The 22893-nt window shown below is 40.1% G+C and overlaps 2 protein-coding genes across 4 annotated transcripts in view; both read left to right on the top strand.

Moving 5' to 3' along the window:
• The window catches only part of LOC131676943 (uncharacterized), a 236724-nt gene that overhangs the window by 81017 nt on the left and 132814 nt on the right, over nucleotides 1-22893 (top strand). The gene's annotated exons all lie outside the window — the stretch shown is intronic.
• Nucleotides 1-22893, top strand: part of LOC131676944 (uncharacterized) — a 105081-nt gene that overhangs the window by 70805 nt on the left and 11383 nt on the right. For 2 of the 3 annotated variants that reach the window (XM_058956379.1, XM_058956378.1), the window contains exon 2: nucleotides 1279-1369. The exons of the other annotated variant lie outside the window; for it this stretch is intronic. In XM_058956379.1, coding sequence (XP_058812362.1) covers nucleotides 1279-1369 — 91 coding nt within the window. The remainder of the gene's footprint in view (nucleotides 1-1278; nucleotides 1370-22893) is intronic. 3 annotated transcript variants of the gene reach the window in all.

Below are 22893 nucleotides of genomic sequence, written 5' to 3'. Positions count from 1 at the left end.
CCAAATGGGATAGCTCCCCAATGTGTCACGTCCCTCTCTCGTGACGTTTATTGTCTGGTTCTCTAATAAAAGAAACATGTGCTTGCTTACCAGCGAGAATACTTAATACCCCGAGCTTCCGACGGGTGGATGTGGGGGGGGAGTAAGTTTCGATCACTCGTTTAAACTTTTAACAGGTTCCATATTCATTCCAGGGGAGGCAAGTGGGTGGCAGCATTAATCTTCTCTGAGTAGAAAGTTTCTATCTAGCCATTCTGAGTGCTGTGTGTCTTTCTAGTCTTTGCCGGGGTCTACAATGAATGTAGCTGTGTTTATGTTCGGCTTATTTCTTGCTCGACCAGGAGATGCTGCAATAAGATGTGCCACGTGCCGATGAAGCCTTATTGTTGGGGGAACGGTTTTCTAACTGAGGTGATCGTGTCTGTGTGGTTGGGGAATCAATTTATTATTCACAAATCGATAACAAAAATGTCCAGGTTCACCATCAATTAGCAGATGTTTTAGTGTTGGGTGCGCTTTAAACAGCTGAGATTTTGATCATAGTGGTTTAATTTTTACGAAATAATGATAAAATATTGTTGAGGGCATAGTGCAGTTTTTCGACCAGGCACTGTCGGGGAAACTGGGCGAATTGAAGTACATGCTGAACCTGCACAAACGGGTTTTTTTTGCAAAAAATAGTGGAGTTTTTTAACGTAGTTGCTGTATATTAAAAACCCTATTATATAACAAAGATTGAACCTTTAAATGTAATACGGGATGGGCATGGTGCAATTTTCTATTTTTTTAAATAATTTATGTCAATTCGATTAGTTGTGGGATCGTTTCCGAATTGGGTACGCTAGGGAGCCTCTAACAAAGGAGCTTTGCTCATTTTCCTAATTATTTTTCTTTTTTGTTGTTTGTGTACGAAGATCCTAAATTCTTGGTGGACGCCCTGAAACAAAGGGATCGGTCGTGCAAATTACCTGAACCCGAGTAGTGACTATTAGGTGGCAGAAGTTCCCTCTCACATGTATAGTTATGTTTTCAATGCCTATATTATTTTTCGTTTTCAATGATGACCCTTTCAGATACATTTCTTAGCCTTCTGCCATGTAAACGAGCTGAATGGTTGAAGTCTGTATTCCATAATAGATATTCCTTAGTTTGCAGAATCAACCAGATTTTAAAGAAATTTAAATTACATTGATTTAACATTCAGAAAAATAAATTATAATGTTTGTGTTGGTCATTTTAAACATCATTAATGTATTTTTTCTTCTATTTTCTTTTCAGGTAATTACCATAATTTTTGTAACAAATGTCTACCAGATCGTGAAACTCTTAGTCATCCCTGTCGCGTGGTTTCAAAACTTATATCAAAAAGGTATATTTTACTTTTACTATTACACAATGGGTAAAGCCTACTTATCTAGAGTTATGGTAGGAACCAAAAATCTGGAGAAGAAGAGGAGGATTGAGTAAAATTTCATGAACGTGTCCACTGGAAAACAGAAAGAATGACCGGAACGGCGAGAATGAAGTTTTTATTGGAAACACTGAGAAAAGATATGTCTTCAAGCAGGAATCGAACCTACGATCCCTCAGTCTAGTTGGGTGCGTTAACCACTCTGCCATCGAGGAACTGTGATGATGCTATCACATCTTCTCAACAGTATCGTCATCACCGCCACAGCCTCCAATACCTCCTAATTGACCTATCGACACCCAATGTCTACTGTAAGCAGATCGTATCTCGTTATCTATTTTTAGGTCCAGTGGACTGCGCTCAGGCTTGAGATATTTATTATCACTGTTTGCCCCCTTAGCTAACTCAGTCGCCGCCAGACTTTGGCAGTGGGTAGAGCTATGGAGGGGCATGTTGAAGTCTGCCCTCAAAGCCTATCGGAAGATGCTAAGGCTTTGGATAGGCTTTGAGGGTAGGTTAATTTCTTTTAAAATGAAAAATACAAGAGATAGAATTCCAATGTCTTCGATAATTTTTTTATGATGTGATTTTTTTCAATTTTCTGGAAGACTGCAAAGCTCTTTTTAAGAGTTTCGTAAAATTAGAACCACCCTACCCACTATTTAAATTTATAGAAACGTCTGCATTTTTTCGCGAAATCTATCTATCTATATACATAAAAGTCAATGTTTGTATGTATATGATTTACGGACTCCCAAACGGCTTCACCGATTGCCGTCAAAATTTATACATAGTAGGCATTTGTTTAGGGTTACCAACCGTCCTTATTTTAAAGGACATGTCCTTATTTTCGAGGTTTTTGGAAAGCGTCCTTATTTTACTTCAAATGTCCTTATTTTCAGTCTCAAGCCTTGGCATATACAGGGTGATGGTTTTTAACAGGGCATGTTATGTTATTATAGTTTAGTATTGTTTGCCACCACAGTATGCTCCCCATTTTCAAATTATTCAACTATATTTCGAAAATCAGCGATCTGTGAGAAATGTGTTTCGTGCACTCCGACCATAATGTGGTCGACATAATCGGCCAACTGACTCCACTATTCGCCACACAATCAAAGAATAAAAGTTGCAGTTCTCGTTATTGGATGATTAGCGAACAAATCGACCACATCCAGCACGCATTGAAGAAAACATAACGGCGGTGACATTCCCAAGCATTGGAAGCCAGCATTACTCGACTAATTAGCCAGATATCACTTGAAATACTCGAATCCGTCATCAAAAATTGGACCAGTCGAATGGATTACCTCAAGCGCCAACATGGTCAACATTTAAAAGAAATTGTTTTCAAACAATAAATGGCAAAAATGTTCTTTCGATTGACAAATAAACAATTCGCGATTTACTCCATTTTTCAATTTTTTACTAGATAAAAAAACGTCATGACGAATCACCCTATATTAAATTATTCAGATCAACTCTATTCCAAGAGAATCAATTTCAATTGTCAATTTCAAATCCAGCGATTGTTTTTGTTAATGCACTTTGCGACTCATTCCAACCAAAAGTTCTTTTACTCAGAATTAACCAAAATTTAGCTCGATATGAGGTTTGGCCATAGTGGTTATCTTCGTTCAATATTGACACTACACCATTCCAATTTGTCTCGATCAAGATTCAACGTCGCAGTTCAACTGCTGGAAAATAAGTCAGAATCCCGACTTTTTCAGAATTCTGGCTCAAGTGACAACTGATTCAGGCTTCAATACAGAATGGATTTGGCAGGGATGTCCTTAATTGGCTCTCAGTCCATTTGGTAACCCTACATTTGTTATGAAGCGTGCTTGTGTGTTATTCGTTGGGGATTATCTTCCCGCCAAATGGCACTTCGGAACAAATTGTGTTTTCCTCCTATTTCGTTGAAAGTCGCAGCAACGTGCGATGGGTATTAGCTAGTGACTTATATTGTTCATCTTGAAAATAAGTGCAATTTATTGCAAAGGGGCAATTTATGAAAAACCATTTATATAATTGTGGTATTTCTCATTTTATTAAAGTTTTAGCATATACTTTTTTTCCTTTTTTATTTCGACTATGTTAGTCACATTTTCTTTTTTACATTTTAACGACATTCAATTAGCTAGAGATTACTGGGTAGGGAAAGTTATGAAACTTAGATCCATAGTACTCAAGTGAGAGCAAGGATGTGAAGTAAACAGATCGGAAAACTAGAAGTGGCAGGGTCATTAGAACAGGCTTAATATCGTACAGGCTTAATCTTTGCCTTCTGTGTCATCTTCTTCTGTCATATATACACGCAAACGCAGCGACTGACTCAGACAGGGAAAACCAAGCTATACAGCTCCAGTTGGATCACTTTCAAAGCTAAAAATATTACGCAGTACCACTGAATTTTACCAAGATTGAAGATTGTAGTCTTTAACATAAGAAAAATCACATACAAGACCTTTAATTCACTTGAATTGAAAAAAAAAATATTTTCGTTTGGGTTAAATTGGTTGATGTTTTCCTGAAACAGCAACCTTCGCACTAATATTTTCATCAAAAAAGATTAATGCCAATAGCATATTTTTATGCAAGAAAGTTTGTCTGCATTTGTGTTTATTTATTACATGTATTTATTACCTCCAGAGATGTAAACATTTTTAGTCCTGGAGCTGGAAGGTGATAGCTCTACCGTACATCCAACGACCCATTATAAATGGTCAACTTCTCTCCTCGCTCTGCAGCTCGTGCACTATCCGCTAGATTTTGATTCAGTTTTGTAATCATGTGATGGTAACGATTTCAACATATTTCATTTTTCACATGATTGGAAACACCACCCTGAAGCGATTCAGCTTTCCAATATATAAGACCACCGAAGAAAGTGTTTCCTATTGTGGACAGCAACCGTATCAATCGTAATGATGGTTACTATCAATATTGAACATAGTGCTGGGGAAACGAAAATACTCTATCAACGATATGCACTTGTTGTTGTTTGATTCCGTGGATTTATGAGGTAGCGATGATATTGGAATGCTGAAGCACTATAAATGTGCTTCTTTCGCCGGTTTGCTGTGTTGCATTTCATTTAATGAAAATTAAAATCAGTTTTAAATTGAAACGAGATTGAATATTCGTATTGTGAGGAAAAGGTAATTCGCTAATTGTGCCACTCGCTTCGGTAGAATCGAAAGAAAAAGGGGCTTTGGCTTTATTGTTTTGTGCTGTATGTATTTAGTAACGAAAGAAGCAACGAAAAGACGATGGGGGATCCAGCGAGTTTCATCGTTCGTTGAATGGGTATCATAATCTTGTGGCCTGTAGATAACAACTTATCAAATGATTCTGTGAAATGTAGTCCTTTACACCGACATATTCTGGCAGCTCCAGTTAGCAAGAAAACGCCGGGAAACAGAAGCTCTACAATTACAAACGAACTAGGTTTTAATCTGCCCAGCGTCATACGAATCAGTGCAATCAGTTTCATCGGAAAACTTATCTGACACAATTCGTTTCGTTTGATTGAATCGTACGCTGCTCTAACATCCACAATCAGATGCTGAGTGCGGTAGATGTATTTCATTAATTTATCGATAATTCGTCGCAAAGTAAAAATCTGGTTCATCGTACCGTTCCGTAGCTCGAGTTAGCAATCGCCGGGCAAAGGATTCACAATTTGCTAAACAGAACACGGGTGCGTGCCTTATAAGTAGCATTATGACTCGAGAAACAACTCTCACTAAAATTGATCTTACGTTTAATGCAGAAGCATCTTTATTTTGGCTGTAGTTTCAGTTTGCTAAACCAAACTATGAAATCGCAAAAATATTGTAAAAAGAAATAAGATAATGGCAGCACTGTTTAGAGGAAAAGGTAGTATGTTTTTTGTTTCATACATTGCAATATTTATTTTCATCCGTGTCGTATCATCAATTTTCATAATAATAAGATCGTGATTACGTTAAATTCACTGATTGCGGTTATTGGCAATAAAAATCAGCTTTGAAAACCGAACAAATAAAAATATAGGTGAAAAACGTAGTAGTAGAGCGTACTGTACTTTAACACGTTTCGCTCGAACAACACACACACAGCCACACGTTAATAGCATTTAAAACAATAGAAACCACCTGGATACGACGCTCTATGGTGCACCGTCAACTAAGGCTGATTACCTGCTCGCTGACTGTTACGGTATTGTATCACGAGCTCTTGGCTAAAATTCCCGGAACAAACTCTTTCGGCTAAACGATAATGGTAATGGTAATCCGATGAAACGTGTGAGCAACGCTGTGGTTGTTTTCCAACCACCAAAACGACCAAGCGTTGGCGTTGGAGTTGATGATGGAACGTTTCAAATGTTGATAACCTTCCACACCACTCAAAGGGACATTATCATCAGGGGGAAAATCCTTTTGCGGATTTCGTTGTCATCTCCGGTGATATCTGCCCACCTGGTTTCTCCGTATACCAACATGTCGCAACACATCCTTTTAATGCCATGTCCGACGACGACGACGCAACGGGAGTCCGCTCTGAAGGTACTACTAACGAGAAAATTGTTTTCTCTCCCCAGAAGACTAAATACCTCTAACCCAATGGTTTTTTGTTTCAGCCAGATGCCAGCCTCGAGAATGGCGTATATGTATGTGTGTGTTCAATTTTGGTCCGATATTTTCACCAAGAGGCCGACCATGCGGCTTTTCCTAGCTCGAAAATGAAACAAACAATCATAATCATAACAGTAAACAGGCCATGCTCAGACGATGGCAATTCTAGAAGGATCCGCTTGAACCACCCATATACCAACTTTTGTCGGTCACGGTTGCGGCGGCTATGCGGCATAGGGAGGTGACGGTGACAAACACCAACATCACGAAAAATCTCGGATAAATCCGTTTTGGAAACGTGTTGTCAGCCCAACGCGTCAAAGCTGTAGCTCATCCATCCCCCACCTTCTGAACATGGCGATGACGAACGGATTTGGAGAGCTGCAGACAGCATAACCAGCAATAGAGTGCCTGGTGGTAGGCCAAATGCTACAGGATTAGTTTGTGTTGATGTAGCAGTATCGCTGGGGGAGAAGGGTTGAAGTCAACGACGTGGCTTTACGGTTCCACCAGTTGACAGACAGTTTTGCCGCACCAGTTAAAATCTGCCACCCAAGGTAATATTTAGGTGAAATTGAGATAATGTTTCCAGTTTGGCACCTTAGTTATGAGCTATTTTTACTGTCAAGGTGGATTTGATTTCTGCCCCTTCCCTTGATTATAATTATTAGATTGCAGGCAAATTCAAAAATAGAAAATCCATCTTCATTAGCCAACATTTCTCTGCACTCCCACCAGTGGCTGGTGCTCTGGAGTGCAATCAACCAAATGTATCATCGTTCTGGTCCCCAGACGTGTAGGCAACTCTCGTATCCATGCCAACCCGACATCGTCTATAGCTCGACTAAGCTGAAGGTGGGCTTATTGGCTCCAAAGTGTGCACATCCACAGGCATACACATGCGGTACAAAAGCAATCATCACCGGCAGTAAAGGAGTCCGGAAGACGAAGAAGAAAAAGAAGATAAAAACGTTTGGGTTGGGACCTCTTCCCGTTGTGTCATTCTGCCGTTGTCCCTGACCGAGCATGGCTAGCCGGCTTGACACTCAGTGGCACACGATAGGGGAGCCCATCCATAAATAAATCCTTTCGCCAGTCGTATAAACGTATAAGCTGTCGCCAATAAATCAAAGGTAAATAAACCTGTCGCTTGCGATTACCATAATTTATATCTGGTTGGGCATGGTGTGCCTTTAGAAGTAATGCTTCTAGAGGGTAATGTCATTCGGCGTTCGTTGTTATAGCTTCTAGTGTCCTGTACCGTTGATAAGTCCTCGGTGATGCGAGAGGGAGTGAGAGCTACCAACAAAACATTCCCACCCATCACCCTCAGGGACTGCGGAACCACCCCAACGCCATGGATCACCAACAGCCTGGAATTTCAGTATCATAGGATCCGGTATTTTTTTACGTTATGAAATTTCGCATTCACGACGACACCACTTTATTCTTTGCTCTCGAGCAGGGACTTTGCTAAATTTCCCCCGCTCGTATCGATTCCACTGGGTTACGCTCGATTGTAGAAGAACGCCGCATAAAGAGAAATATCAAAATTCAGTCCTGTTAGTTCAACCTGAATTGTCCAATACTCGACTGGTGCAAATATCAAACGAACGGCAATCGGAAATTCAAACATCCGGTCGAAACTGTTCCGGTAAAGATTATGCAGCTTACAGTTTACTTCTGACAGTCAACCATCTCAGCGCAACAATTTGTGGGGATGTGTATTGGATGGCACTTGTTCTGGATATTTTCAGCTAGCAGTCGTGCTACAATCAGAAGACTGGTCGCAGTGATTCGTCTCCAACACAAAAAGCACTCAGCAGAAATTGAAGTGGTAATACTGTAATCGATCTTCGATTAGCACGGTGAGTGTGGTGGGTGCAGGGTTCATTCCGTACCAAATTTGAACTAATCGGGACAAAATTTTTCTTCACTTCCGCGATTTCGTCATGGTGCTGTTAACTGATCAACGATGGGCCAGATGTTTATCATGCGACAATAATTCGATATATTTCAAAACTTGAACTTGTGGACTCGAAATTTGTTAGTGGATTTCAAGGCAGCGTACGATTCTGTGAAGGGGTTGTACTAGTTCGAACGTTGAAAATATAGATGCATTCGAGAATTTTTCAAAAGAAAAAAATATTAAGAAAATATAAGAACATATTAAGCTACATTTAATCAAACATTGCCTAATTTTAATTTTATTAAAAATATCGAAAAAATTGAGCGACTCCTGCGCTATCTTCGGAGGCGCCAAAAACGTTCGCCACCGCTGCCACGATTTCGGTCGAATGAGTGAAGTCGTTGAACTAGCATTTCCTGTACAGTGACGTAGAATTTTTGAAAGAAAATAAAAATTGTTACATTGGCGTAGCCGGGCCCCGTGGTGGTGGAGGAACGCTACGTGGGAAGCTGAGCTGCAAGCAACCGGTGGGTCATAGGTGGTGGATAATGCTTAATCGCGATAGCAACTAGTTGTGATTCGCGACCCGAACCAGCAGCGGGGGCTGACTGCGGGTGTGGTAGGACGAGGTAGTGGGCCCTATACGTTCTAGGCCTAAATACCACATGCCCTAAAGCAGCCCTGACAAGGCGAGCCAGCGCCGCCTTTAAATAAGCGCTTAGCCCAAATCCCTCTCCACCCGTTATCCTTCCTTCCTTCTGCGGCTGTTTGCCCATCTAAATATGGAAGCTGTTCTTCAATGTCAGCTTCTTACACCGAACAGCCTAGATAAGCCGTGTAGTGTCGGTAGTGGTTGCTTCAACCGGCTAAGCATTACACTACGGACTACCTGTTTCAGTGGTAAAAATCTACCAAACAGGGAACCCCAATTCCATAGTGTCATGCGACCCGTGCTATGGGTAAAATTGTTGAGGGGGTTTAAAACATTCTCAATGGCGAACGGAGCTTGGGAAGAGTTGGGCGAACTCCCCAGTATGCTGCCATACGCAGCGGAACGTTCACTCTACACACCGATTTTTTTCACCGATGATCCACTTAATTTTGCCGCATTTTTGTTGGCTGGGGGTTTGCTTAGACTTTCAGCTGATTGTAGTTCGGTGAAGTTTTGTTGAGTTTCGATTATCAAATTTCGATGTGTACAGATGAACCTGCCCAGAGGCCGTGTGGTATCCGGCCTAGAATTGAGCCACTGGAATCCTGCTCCCATGTCGTAGGAGGCGACTGAAAGTAGGAGACCAAGGTGTAGTTCCGTGCCGAGGACTTAATGACTGGAGGGTCTAAAATATGCCAGTCGCGCACGGAGCGTTTTGGGTTTTGCCCTTGCTGTGTTATGCGAATCTCTGACACAGTGGACCATTATTTTCTTCGCAAATCGTGGGAATTAAATGATCATGTCCCATTTAAACCTGATATGGCTCGCTGTATGCGTTAACACTTGCTTGGTGTTCTCTAGTTGTTGTGCAATTTGTGTTGGAGATGAAATGTACAGTTCTCTAATCAACAATGGTTAGAATAGCACAAATCAATCTCCAACATAAACGTACAGCAACTATGAATTTATCTCGACTAATGCAGGAAGGTAAAGCTTCCATAGCATTGGTTCAAGAACCGTATTTCCATAAAGGAAACTTCTATTTTGGAAAGTTACTTAACACTGCCTTCATTGCTTACAACAAGACAGGCATGACTAACCCACGTGAAATGCCTCGTGCTTGCATTCTTGCAAATAAGGCTATTGACGCGTGTCTCATATCGAAGCTCACAACCCGCGATATCTGTGTTGTCACAGTTACACTGACTGTCGGAAACGTAGACAAAAAATATATATATTGTTCAGCATACCTACCGCATAACGAATCATCTCCTTCTGATGATTTCAAATGCGTTGTATCATATTGTAGCAGAAATGGGCTTCCGCTCATTATCGGCAGTGATGCGAATGCTCATCACATCATTTGGGGCAGCTCGGACATCAATCTGAGAGGCTCTGAACTGATGGAGTACATAAGTAGTACAAATCTCCATATTCTGAATGTGGGAAACCGACCAACTTTTGCGAGGTCTGGGAGGGAGGAGGTGTTAGACATAACACTTTGCTCTGATAGAATTTTGCATGAACTGGGAAATTGGCAGGTTCCAAATGAAACTGAACCGTCGCTATCCGATCATAAATATATATTTTTCGATCATTTTGATGTCACCTTCAATGTGGTGAAATATCGTTATCCTAAATCTACAAACTGGGACCTCTTTTTGGCGACTAAATTTCATGGATATTTTCCAACAATTAGTCAACTAGACGACTTAGATGACGTCGTGGATACGACAAACTCATTCATATTAGCATCCTACGAAGAAGCTTGTCCACTTCGTACTGTTAAATCGACTAGGGGAACCCCTTGGTGGAGGGCTGAGCTTGAAAGAATGAAGAAAGTTATGAGAAGAGCTTGGAACCGGCGTCAGCGTGATGACTCCAGGGCTTTTAGGTCAGCTCGTAGTGCATATAAGAAATGTCTTAGATCTGCAGAACGGGCTGGCTGGCAAAGCCTATGCACTAATGTCTCTAGTCTGAACGAGGCTAGCAGATTAAATAAAATTCTCTCCAAATCGAATGATTTTCAGATGAACTCCTTAAAAACCAGAGATGGTGTTTATGTGACGGACGAAAAAGATGTTCTTAATTGTCTCTTCGACACACACTTTCCAGGTTGTATCGATCCGGAGTTGAACAATGTTCACAGATCTCATTCTGGTGATTCGGACTCGTGGGCGTTAGCACGCACATTGGTTTCCACTGAATCGATCAAGTGGGCAGTTGACAGCTTTGCTCCATACAAATCACCCGGAAGAGATGGAATACTTCCCGTGCTACTGCAAAAGGGATTTGATATTCTTAAACATGTCTTGAAAAAGATTTTGCTTTTTAGTCTTGCTACCGGGTATATCCCGAAAGCATGGCGAGAAATAACTGTTAGATTTATTCCCAAAGGGGGGCGCTCAAGCTATGAAGAAGCCAAGAGTTTTAGGCCTATCAGCTTAAGTTCTTTTCTTCTGAAAGCTTTGGAACGGATAATCGATCATCACATCAGGAACGTTAGTTTAGTTGAATATCCTCTGCACAAAATGCAACATGCATATCAGTGTGGGAAATCCACGATCACTCTGCTTCACGATGTTGTTTACAACATTGAGAAAGCCTTCTCGCTCAAGCAATCTAGCTTGGGTGTATTCCTAGATATTGAGGGTGCTTTTGACAATGTGTCCTTCCAGTCTATTCTGGAAGCGACGCGCGGTCATGGGATACCTGCATGTATCTCAGGTTGGATAAACGCAATGCTTAGTAACCGCATACTTTGCTCGTCACTGCGACAGGCTGAGATACGGAAGTTGAGTATTTGCGGTTGTCCTCAGGGCGCCGTTCTGTCACCTTTGTTATGGAACTTAGTAGCTGACGGCTTGTTGAAGAAACTCAATGAGCTTGGATTTCCAACCTACGGGTTTGCTGACGATTACCAAATACTAATTACTGGATTTTGCATCGGAACAATCTTTGACTTAATGCAACAGGCATTAAGAGCCGTCGAACAGTGGTGTCGACAGGTTAAACTATCAGTTAACCCAAGCAAAACTTCAATGGTTCTTTTCACGAAGAAGCGAATAACAACCGGAGTTCGTCCCTTGCAGTTCTTTGATTCTGAGCTACTGTGTGCAGATCAAGTCAAATACGTTGGAGTCATATTGGATTCCAAACTGAATTGGTCTGCTCACATTGAGTTCAGAGTCAAGAAAGCGTGCATGGCTTTCGGGCAGTGCAGACGAACTTTTGGAAAGACCTGGGGTCTCAAACCTAAATACATCTATTGGATTTACACGACAATTGTACGTCCAATACTGTCATACGGATGCCTTGTGTGGTGGCAGAGGGGAGAGGTGGTGACAGTCCAGTCAAAGCTAAACCATCTGCAAAGAATGGCGCTCATGGCGTTGACTGGTGCTTTCACCACGACTCCGACTGCTGCTCTTGAGGCACTTTTAAATATCAAACCATTACACATACACTTAAAACAAGAAGCACTATCATGTGCATACAGACTGCAGGTTACTGTGCTTTGGAACAGTAATCATGTTGATCTTGCTACCAGTCATACACGATTGTGGTCACAAATGGTTACATGGGGTGAAGATATTCTTGCTCCCAGCGACATTACACTCACTTGTAGTTTTCCTTACAGGACATTCCATGTGAAGATTCCCTCTCGAGAGGAGTGGTTGTCTGGCTTTATGGAAAGACAACAACAAACGCAAGTAGTCTGTTACACTGACGGTTCTCTGATGGAGGGACGTGCCGGTGCTGGTGTCTACTGTCGTGAAGTGAGATTGGAACAATCTCACTCACTAGGTAGATACTGTACTGTATTCCAAGCAGAAATCTTTGCGATTATGTGCGGGGTGCAATCGGCCCTTCAACTGAGTTTGTCCGGCAGAGTTATAAACTTCTGCTCCGATAGTCAGGCTGCAATCAAGGCCCTTAGCTCAGACAAATCCCGGTCCAAGCTAGCGATCGCGTGCCGAACCCAAATCGAAGAACTAAGCATTGTCAACACTATCTACCTTGTCTGGGTGCCCGGACATTGCGGTATTACTGGACATGAATGGGCTGACGAATTGGCCAGGGCAGGTTCAGCGATTGACTTCGTTGGTCCTGAGCCCGCGCTGCCAATTTCGACAAGTTGTATACGGGAAAAAATACGGTCCTGGGCTTCGTCCGAGCACCGCAATTATTGGAGAAATCTACAAACGTGTCGCCAAACAAAGGCGTTTCTAGAACAACCATGCCCAGTGGTTTCGAAAAATCTCTTACATTTTTCGAAGCTCCACTGCGGCATGCTGACCAGGGCTTTAACCGGCCACTGCAAACTCAATTATCACATGACAACTATTCAGCGCGCTGAGTGTTTTTCATGTGATCTTTGTGAATCTGACTACGGAACCTCATATCATCTGATATGCAACTGTCCAGCGGTAGCGCAATTGCGATTTCGAGTCTTCAGCCGTCCTTATATAGACGAAACCATGTTTGGTCGACTGAAACTCAGAGACATGCTAAAGTTTCTTATCCACTGTGGTAAAGAGCTTTAGGCTTATTCGCAGGCAAGTTGAACTACTTGTGAGTTTAACTTACCTGTTGTTTATTTTTGTTTTGTGCTGTTATTTTTCCCACCCTTCCAATTCTACTTCCTCACACGTTCTTGTCCTTTCCTTCCGCTCAGGAAATGATGAAAACACACGGCAAGGCACAAATCCCCGACTATGTACGGGGAACGTGCCATTTGAGCCAATATATTCTGATTCCTGATTCCTGAAGAAAATATAAGAACATATTAAGCTACATTTAATCAAACATTGCCTAATTTTAATTTTATTAAAAATATCGAAAAAATTGAGCGACTCCTGCGCTATCTTCGGAGGCGCCAAAAACGTTCTCCACCGCTGCCACGATTTCGGTCGAATGAGTGAAGTCGTTGAACTAGCATTTCCTGTACAGTGACGTAGAATTTTTGAAAGAAAATAAAAATTGTTACATTGGCGTAGTTAAAAAAAAATTAATGCTAAATTCTCAGTTTTCGTCCAATAAAAAATGCTAAGTACCCTCATGAATGAATCTACAAACGCTCGTGTTCGTGCGATCATGAATCGGTCAGGGACCATTCATGAATTACGTAACGCTTTTAGGGGGGGAGGGGGTTCGACAGTTGTTACATATTGTGACATAGGGGGGAGGGGGAGTAAGCTCGATCGTTACGTAACATGTTTTCACCGAAGAAAAAAAATTTCAAGGAATTTGTTACGTAATAGGAGAGGGGGGGATAAAGAAATTTGTGACAATTTGTTACATGGGGGGAGGGGGGAGTCAATTTTGGGCAATTTTTGCGTTACGTAATTTATGAATGGTCCCTTACGTCCTGAAGTCCCTCCTCTCAGCCCTATCAGCCTAGGTCCATACCTTCAGTTGAGACAATCAAAAAATAGTGTTCATATCCACTAGACAGGCAATGCGTTCCATGGCAACATGGCCGGGAACTCCAGTGATATGTAAGAACTCACTCTGTCCTTGTGCGATCATTCAAGAACACACGCGAATATGCGAATGGACACACGGTTATAAAATCAAATTCACACACGCGAAGTCACACACACACGCTAGCGCACGCGACTCACAAATGCCCGCCCGATCGATCATGTTAACGCACAAACGCTCGAGCCCTTCACGATGATACACGTGATCGTGAAGTCTACGCCGCACATATGTGAATTGTATAATTAAACAGTGTTTTAGTGGGTGACTTTTTCCATCTCGTCTGCAATTGTAGTGAGTGATTCTGACGGGGAGGCCTTCCGAAACCCTAACTCAACAGCTCCAGTAGGACAACCCTCATAAAAATTGTTTGCTCCAGTAGGACAACCCTCAAAAATTCATGTTATTTGAAAATTGAAATGACCCCAAAAAGAAAAATATATAAATAAAAAAATTCTATCATTGAGAAATAGGTCGAAAAAATATGCCCTAGTTGGCTGCCTTGAGGTTATGAAAATAAATACTTGTTCATTCCAAACAAAAGCAGTTTTCCAATCACATACATATCGGAAATGGTTTCGTTTTTATTTTTTTATTTGTTTAGCTGCGACTAATTAAAGCGATAAATCTAGTTTTCCCGGATTTGAGAAACATTCCCGGCATTGACCGAGAAGATATTCTACTTTTTGTAATCAGATAAAGAAATATCCACCAGGCACTCAGTGAAATGAAAATACGACAAAAACATTACCGTTTGCCCCATTTGGTTTTTCCTTTGTCTTCGACTGAAATGAAATACAATTACCAATGAATGGAACGAACGAAATCGAAGCTCGTGAAAAAATGAAGCAAGAAAAAAATCCGCCAGAGAAAAGATAACTTGCTGTGAATTCGATAAACGCGCACTTTTGCTCCTTGACACGAGCTGCTGCTCTATCTTCGCGCAGACTGCCGGCGAAAATTTGACGCTGAAACCAGCTTCGACTGCTAATATCACAGCAGCCAATAAATTTTGACGACGCGGGTGTCTTATCGTATTTTGTCCTGAAAATATAGTTACAGTGTTTTGCGACTTTTCAGCTCTAGTCGCGCCCGCGACCGGTGAAAAGTTATTCGAAGCGAGGATTGACGGTTATTGCTATTAGAGCCCCTGCGTCAAGAATTTCATTCAATTTCGAAACTCTCGCCAACTTTGCTCGAATCTTAGTAGCGTCCCGTTTCATCGTTGAATGGCATTTTCCAATATCCTCCCTCTGGTGGTGGTGGTGGTGGACCCGAACGGTGAACTCGTTATCCTGCCCCGCCAGATTTGAAGTTTATTTATTTTCACAGTTTCTGTCCCTGTTCTTCTGCTCCTTCTATAGCCATGTGGTTTGGAGTCCATTCCTGCCCAGAAAGAAAGGTCAGAAGTTCAATGCGTTGAACCATAACTCAGGCAACGACAATGAATCTTCAATGGGCGAGCACACAAATGGATTGTGCTCGGGTTTATGTTTCACGCGTGGATTCCATTCGTTACCGAACGAATAGAACGCATTCGTTCGCCGCCAGTTGTTTATGAACTTTGGAAAGCACGATAAAATTTGGATTGGCAGGCTTTTTTTACGTCAATAATACTTGCATTTCTGTTTTAACGACTGTCCTGTGAGCTAACTTTAGCAGTTCCAGGATTTTGCGTTTTGACTCCAGTCTCATCAGTATTGCAGCAGACCAACTTGGGCGCCAGATAGACACTAAATCCAAAAACGAAGAATACTGCTTCTATACTTGCGGGACATCATTCGTGACCAGTTCTGTTGGGAATAAAAGTAGCGTTTTCGAGTTTTTGATTTAGCGTTTCTCTGGTGATCAAGTCTGACTACCACGGAACTGATGAGACAAAGTAGAAATGCAATTACTATTCTAACGTCTCTATAGATTAGAACTTTTGATGGATCCTCTCCCAAATTTAACCGTACACAGGCTCTTCATCGCAATCTAACCTCCCGTAGACACATGGACCATCATTCATACACATATCAGGGTACCCAGGCTCAACGCTGGGACTTTCATGGATATCGAATTATTGTTCGCTCTATCAGACTAGCTACCTCCCCAGACCCTCCTTTCCCCCAGCGTTAAACTAGTTCTGCAGCGATGGAATGAATTATGATCCTCGTCTCTTCGTTCCACCAATCTGGGGAGTGGGGCTGTTCCTCGTATTATGTGCGTATATCCTTCGAACAGAACGAACGAGGGAATTATGGATGCCCCAATTGCTAGTACATACTGCTGTGCAGTTTTAGACCGTGAGAACGGTGCATTTGTGCTCTCGAACTTTTGAGGTTATGTACGCACAGTATTTGGACGTGGTAGTTGGCGAAAAGGGGAGAGTTTTAAACTAAATTTTCATTCTTTTATCGCATACAGCATCAATACTGTAACGAGACTTATCCGGAACATGTTGTTTCATAGTACAGAACTAGAATATATTTCCTGCAACCCTGAGGCAATTAATGTTTATGTACTTTCGGGTTGGTTAAGCGCACAGTGCGTTTTGATACTGCGGGGTAAGGATTACTGTCCGTTGTTGGAGCAATTATTTCGAAAATCTGTGGTTTGTTGTAGTTGGTGATGTACAGTGGGGTGGGCAACTACTTTCGTCGAACAGAACCTCTAGCGCTCTAGTTTATGCATCCTGACGGTTTGGTGTGTCTTCAATAAAATGTCTCGGGTAAAATTGTACTATTATTTGAAACTTAGGTTTTAACCTAGATTAGTTGAAACTGATCTAGATAAGCTCTATCCTTTGATAGAAGTATCCTTGGAAAAACATTCTTCTATAAATTATTTATTTGAATATTTATGATTCAGGTTCCGAAGAAGTGAATTCTGATAAAATGTATAGCTGAAAATGAATTCATATCTTTTTGTTATATTTTTTACTTGTACACCTAATATGCCTAGACTCCATAACCTGTGCTTCACTTTTATTACATTGGTATTGATTTAGATGAGTTAAAACTTATCTAGATCAGTTCTTTTTATTGACAGAGGTTTTCTAGTAAATACGTTCTTCAGCAAAGATGTTTGTTTTCATTTTTTTAACATATGATGTGAAGGTACCCATACCTTAGAATGCTTGTAGGTGGCGCTGTAAGACATTTCATTAAAAATACCCGTGAACATGGTTATTTATCACTAAATTTCAAATATCAAGGTATCATGTCTTAAGGTTGTTCCTGTTACTAACTGTGAGTAGGCCACAGAAGCAAATAATTGCTCAATCACGAACATAATACCGTAGCTGTTGACTACAAGCAATGCCACATACGGCCTTCAATTCGAGAGGTGAAACATGTACTAAAGGTGAAAATATCTAACAGCTTCCGTGATACGTTGTCAACGGCATTAAAACATCCAAGAGTGCTAGAGGATTTGCTTGTCGAAGGTTACACTTTGTCTCACTGTGCCATGAAGATAGTTGCCTTCGTGTTGGTGCGGATGATGTTGATTCGGATGGTAATAATTTCGCACATTCAAAAACCACTAATTACGTTTTATAGGTAACATAAATAAACGCCGAGTCTAGGTACATAATAAAATCTATCCCATTAGGAAACGGAAACTATGAAGTTGATGTATGGACAGAACGAACCCATTACGGCGATGTGTTGTGTTTTAGTAGAGCTTATAAATGTTTTGACTTTTCTGTATCATGCGATGATTTAAGAATCAAGCTTCGACGACTATCTTACTGGTATAAAAAAGAATTTAAAATTGTTTGTTGAATTGTTTGATATACATAACTATGCGCAAGGTTATGTTATGTAATGTAATGAACCATCGCAGTATTGTAAATTGTGAGGTTCTAAATGAACCTTAATTGGACTTTGCTTATTCAAAATCTTCCTGTAGGTTAAAAAGTCAGGTGCCAAAAGCAATAAATAAATAAATAAATTCTTAAACCTCCTCTATGATGAGTCACTATGCACTTCGCTACAGCAAAAATGCAAATTGTCACGAAAAAAAATTTGAGTGCCCTGCGGACACCTCGACAAACAGCGTGGTTGATAAAGCTGTTGTGTATGTCGTCTGACACAGAGCTCCTATTTATTACCGCCACGTAGTTACAACCGGGGTACGAGCCACCTTGTTCGACTTCTGCTTGAAACCAGAGCTGGGTCAGGTTCTGGCCCCAAGCCGTTCAGGGCATTTTGTCAGCGGTTACAGTTGGAGCCTGACTCAGTCTCGTGGCAACGGAATTATTGAAAATCGGGTAGGATCTGTGATCGTATCCTGACAGGGAAGGGGAACAAAAAAACGCGCGTGTGAAACTATTATTGTATACGTCCGGCAAAGTAAAGCTTTCCGTACAGTTAATGCTTATTTTTAGGCCGCTCAAAATTATTTCTTACTCTCTGCGAATAAAATCGATAGTTTTATGTTGTAGCTTCGGTTTGTTTATTAGTTTGTTATTTTTTCGACACCATTTTGTTCTTTTCCATTTGCCGGTCTTCTTCTGTATAAAAGATTAAATAATATATGAATTGATCCGGCGCCATTATTGACCATTTTTGAGTCAGTGAAACATGCACACCATGATTTATATTTTTTGGCTCTCAGCATTTTCACTCATTCTATCAATCACGAAGTGTAACTAGTGGCAGTCTGCCTAAGATAAGCTCTACAATCAGCACTCCAGCATAAAAAGCAAATGCCAGAGAAGACAGATACACAAACGTTATGCTCAAAATCATACAGCAAGCCAGTATTGCGATAATGACATTGATGCCTACGAGCAAAAACGATCTCTGCACACAATATCAGGTTGGCTTATAAAAGATCTGACGTTCACCTGCCAATATTCGATTTTACTTTTTTACTCATGAATATGTACTTGGTCAACGGCTCAGTTGAACCAATGCATAGTGTCGAAAGTCACAAAAAGTTACTTAGCTTGCTATGAACCCCAACTTCCGTATCGTTACAAATTAGCATAATTTCCCGCTTTATTTATAAAATAATACATTATTCATGGCTGTCTATCATTTGATATTTGTTAAATAATGTTATGATTCGTTTTAGTCTTGATTTATTCATTTTGTTTTTTGATTATTATTATTCGAATTATTTTCACACGTTTTGTAGAAACTCATTGGTACATGCAAAATTCTAAACGCGATAGCATACGCGACATAAAGAAGCCCACTCCGTAAAATGAACAAACACATTTACATTCAAATGCTCGAGTCTTTCGCGATAATACAAACCCAGTCACACACGCAATAATTCACGCATGCTTACACCCATCATCTCGCAATCTTAAAAACGTCCTGGCAATTAAGTCAACGTGCTAGCAACAAATTTATAAACGCAGTGTCAAGCACCAACAAATAACTACCCGCACTTGCGCGATCGAAAAATACGGTACTTGTGAGACAGGGGAGCTCACTTTCTTCCTTCATCTGAATCGTACACTACAAATTAAGCATCAGATTGCCGGCTTAGGCAAATATTTAAAATTTCATGCGAACGGGTACGCTGTTAAATGAACAAATTCAAAGTCACGTCAAGTTGTAAAACGCTAGCAGAGGTGATATAAAAATGTACACGTAATTAAACTCTGTAACGTAAAAATTCTTGCGCCCTTCGCAAAAATACTAATTTGGTCACAAATGCAAACATGTAATTGTGATCATCCGCGCACATCTACGCCCGCAATCTCGATTATATAAAAACGCTTCGGTGATCAAGTCAATATGTTAGCACTTACGAATTCATAATACGTGGTCTCAAGTGCGCTCACATCGAGCCTTATTGCTAAAACTGCACATTTTCATGCATGACGCACAGTATGAATAACCGAACCGAATAAGACATAATTAGGCGCAAAGCAGTTCCGCCAAAGGTCACCCACCCAATAGGAGTTTGCAGGAACACACAATATTGTCCCGTCTAGTGGCAGTGCCATTTAAAAACTTCGGTTAATGAAGCAAGGTGTGCTTGCAACAGCCATCCACGTGTTTCAGTAGATTCACGCATAACAAACTCGAATCGGTGACCACACCATCGATCTCAATGTTGTTAGTGGGTACGTAGACGCTTTGTACAGACTAACGTCATTTACTTGCTTTAGACAAAATATCACCATTAGGGGGGCGGAATTAGCGTAGCTGGTTAATCGATTGCCTTATACGCAACCCGTCTGGGTGCGATTCCCAATCGCACACATTGAGATTTTTTCCAGAGATTTTTCTAACCGGAAAACAACCCCCTCCTAAGAGTATAACCTCTATAATAGAAATAAAAAAATCACAACTCCGAGCTTATCTGAGCGAACTTTTGAGATATCTGGCTGATTATTTCTGAGTCACTTCTTTCGAAATGTATGTCACCCGTTAATTCAGCTCGATTTTACATCGCCGTTTTTCGCACTCTGTGCACAATATTTGAGGAAATAATAAACAGCTACACAGTGGGATCAATTCAAAAGGGTGGGACTTAACCTATTTGAGGTCTTACATGTAATTTTAGAGCCAGCATTTCGTTGGAAGATATGATCACAGCATTATTCTGCAACTCTGACAATAATTTTTTTATTGGACTAGAGTACCCGAAAAAAAATATTTTCAAAGATTTTTTAGAGGGTAAGATGTCTTCGACAAAGTTGTAGAATATTATGTTTTGAATAACTTTGATACCGTCGAAATCAGACGTAAGTTTCGAGATGAAAGCCGGCGCTAATCTATTCCGACAATACGTTAGTGTCGGTTTCTGATGAGGCGAAGCCGAAACGCAACATAGTATGAAATAAGGATTTGTGCCCTCCTGTACAAAGACTGGTTTATACCAACAAATTTTCACCCTAGTGAGAAATTTTGGTTTTTACCAAATTTTCCTCCTTAGGGTGAAATATAGCATAGTGCTTTCGCATAGGCCTGCTAAGCCAAGACAAGTTTCGGCTTCACTTGTGTCTCATCGGCATAAACAGAACTTCTGCTCTAACGGGACATCACGTTTGATCAGTCGTTTGATTGAAACACATAGTGTGTTTTAGTTTTAAGGGATTTGCGTCAAGCCGGCGCTAATCTATTCCGACAATACGTTAGTGTCGGTTTCTGATGAGGCGAAGCCGAAACGCAACATAGTATGAAATAAGGATTTGTGCCCTCCTGTACAAAGACGGGTTTATACCAACAAATTTTCACCCTAGTGAGAAATTTTGGTTTTTACCAAATTTTCCTCCTTAGGGTGAAATATGGCATAGAGATGAAATTGTTTTTTTTGTAAATTTGACCTAAAAACAGTTTTTTGATTTTTCCATGTTAAAATCATAATTTAATAATTTAATATGTTCCACAAATTTACAGGTACCGTAAACCGGGGTGACTTTGATCACTCGAAATTTTTTTTCGTAGATCGCTAATTTACCCAGAATAGTCTACCGAATCATTTTAATTTGAAATGATTTTTACTCTAAACTTATAAAATACTGATTTGTTATACTTTTTGAGTATATTGTTCGGTTTTTGGGTACAAAAACTAGAAAAAACCGAAATTTGACATTACCTGTTTTTTTACGAAGGATCGTAAAATGTCTATTTTTTATAAAACAAATAAATCTCATATTTAAGCAAGAGTAATAAATTACAAGCGAGTTTTTATTTTCCATTAGATTGGGATATGCTAAATTTAGTTTTAAGAGTTTGTTTATTTTTAATACATTTTTGGTGAAACTAGTTGACAATTATTTCAAATTATTTTAAGCTAAAATTCGCAACATTTTTTTTATTGTTCAATATTCCAACGTGTTAAAATGGATGAAACTTTTTGTACATTGATAAAATACTGAAACAAAACAATTTTAGCAGCTTTAAAGCTTTTCAGGATCTTTTATTCTAGTTGGACACAAATTATACGAATTTTGGTTACTTACAGTACATTGAAATACTTTGTATAATACCAATTAACATCTATTTAACAATGAGTATCTTTCCAGAGTTAGTTTAAACAAACATTTGAATGAAAAACATTGACATCATTAACTTAATGTGGGTGAAAATGCAGGTTATCAAAGTCACCCCGGAACACGAAAACGGACTTCAATTTGAAATCATTTTTGGGAAAATAGCTGTAAGCGGAATTTTAGGTAAAACCATCCAATCTTGTTCTCCATACACCAGTACATGGTTTAAAAATATTAAACTTGAAAAAAATGTGTTGCGTCTAAAAATATGGAATGATTACTTCGAAAAGTGATCAATGTCACCCCGGTTTACGGTACACTCTTAGAAAAAATGAAAATTACATTTGACGTAAACAACGCAACGACGTATTTTTCCATCCAATATTAGGATTTTACATGTTATGATATGTAAAATTAAATATTGTGACTCTTTTGATGTAAAACTTAGGCTGGATGACCTAGGAAAAGCCGAACAACTCACATTTTTACATGTAATTACATGTAAATTTATGTGAATTGGGACGCTCCTTTTATGTGCATCTGGCAAGACGTAAAGTTACACGACTTTTTTTTTGCTGTGTATCACTAAAATTCAACTTATTGTTGAAGGAACCATCACTGTAAAATAAATATTTTGACTTCTAACTCCATTTTCTATAAAAAGTTTCATTATTTTCGATATATAGTGGGACTCATTTTTTGGGTGACCATTTATGTATGACGGTTTATAATATAGAATGGGTTATTTTTATTTATATGCACTGACGAATTTTGCGCTAAATCGTATTCAAAGTTGACAGCACCCTCTCAGATTTTAATGAAACTTTCTGTACATGTACGCTTTGTCACAAAAAGCCACTTTGCATA

This window comes from Topomyia yanbarensis, chromosome 1, assembly GCF_030247195.1.
Source record: "Topomyia yanbarensis strain Yona2022 chromosome 1, ASM3024719v1, whole genome shotgun sequence".
Taxonomy (NCBI): domain Eukaryota; kingdom Metazoa; phylum Arthropoda; class Insecta; order Diptera; family Culicidae; genus Topomyia; species Topomyia yanbarensis.
This window is presented reverse-complemented; position numbering and strand designations above follow the sequence as displayed.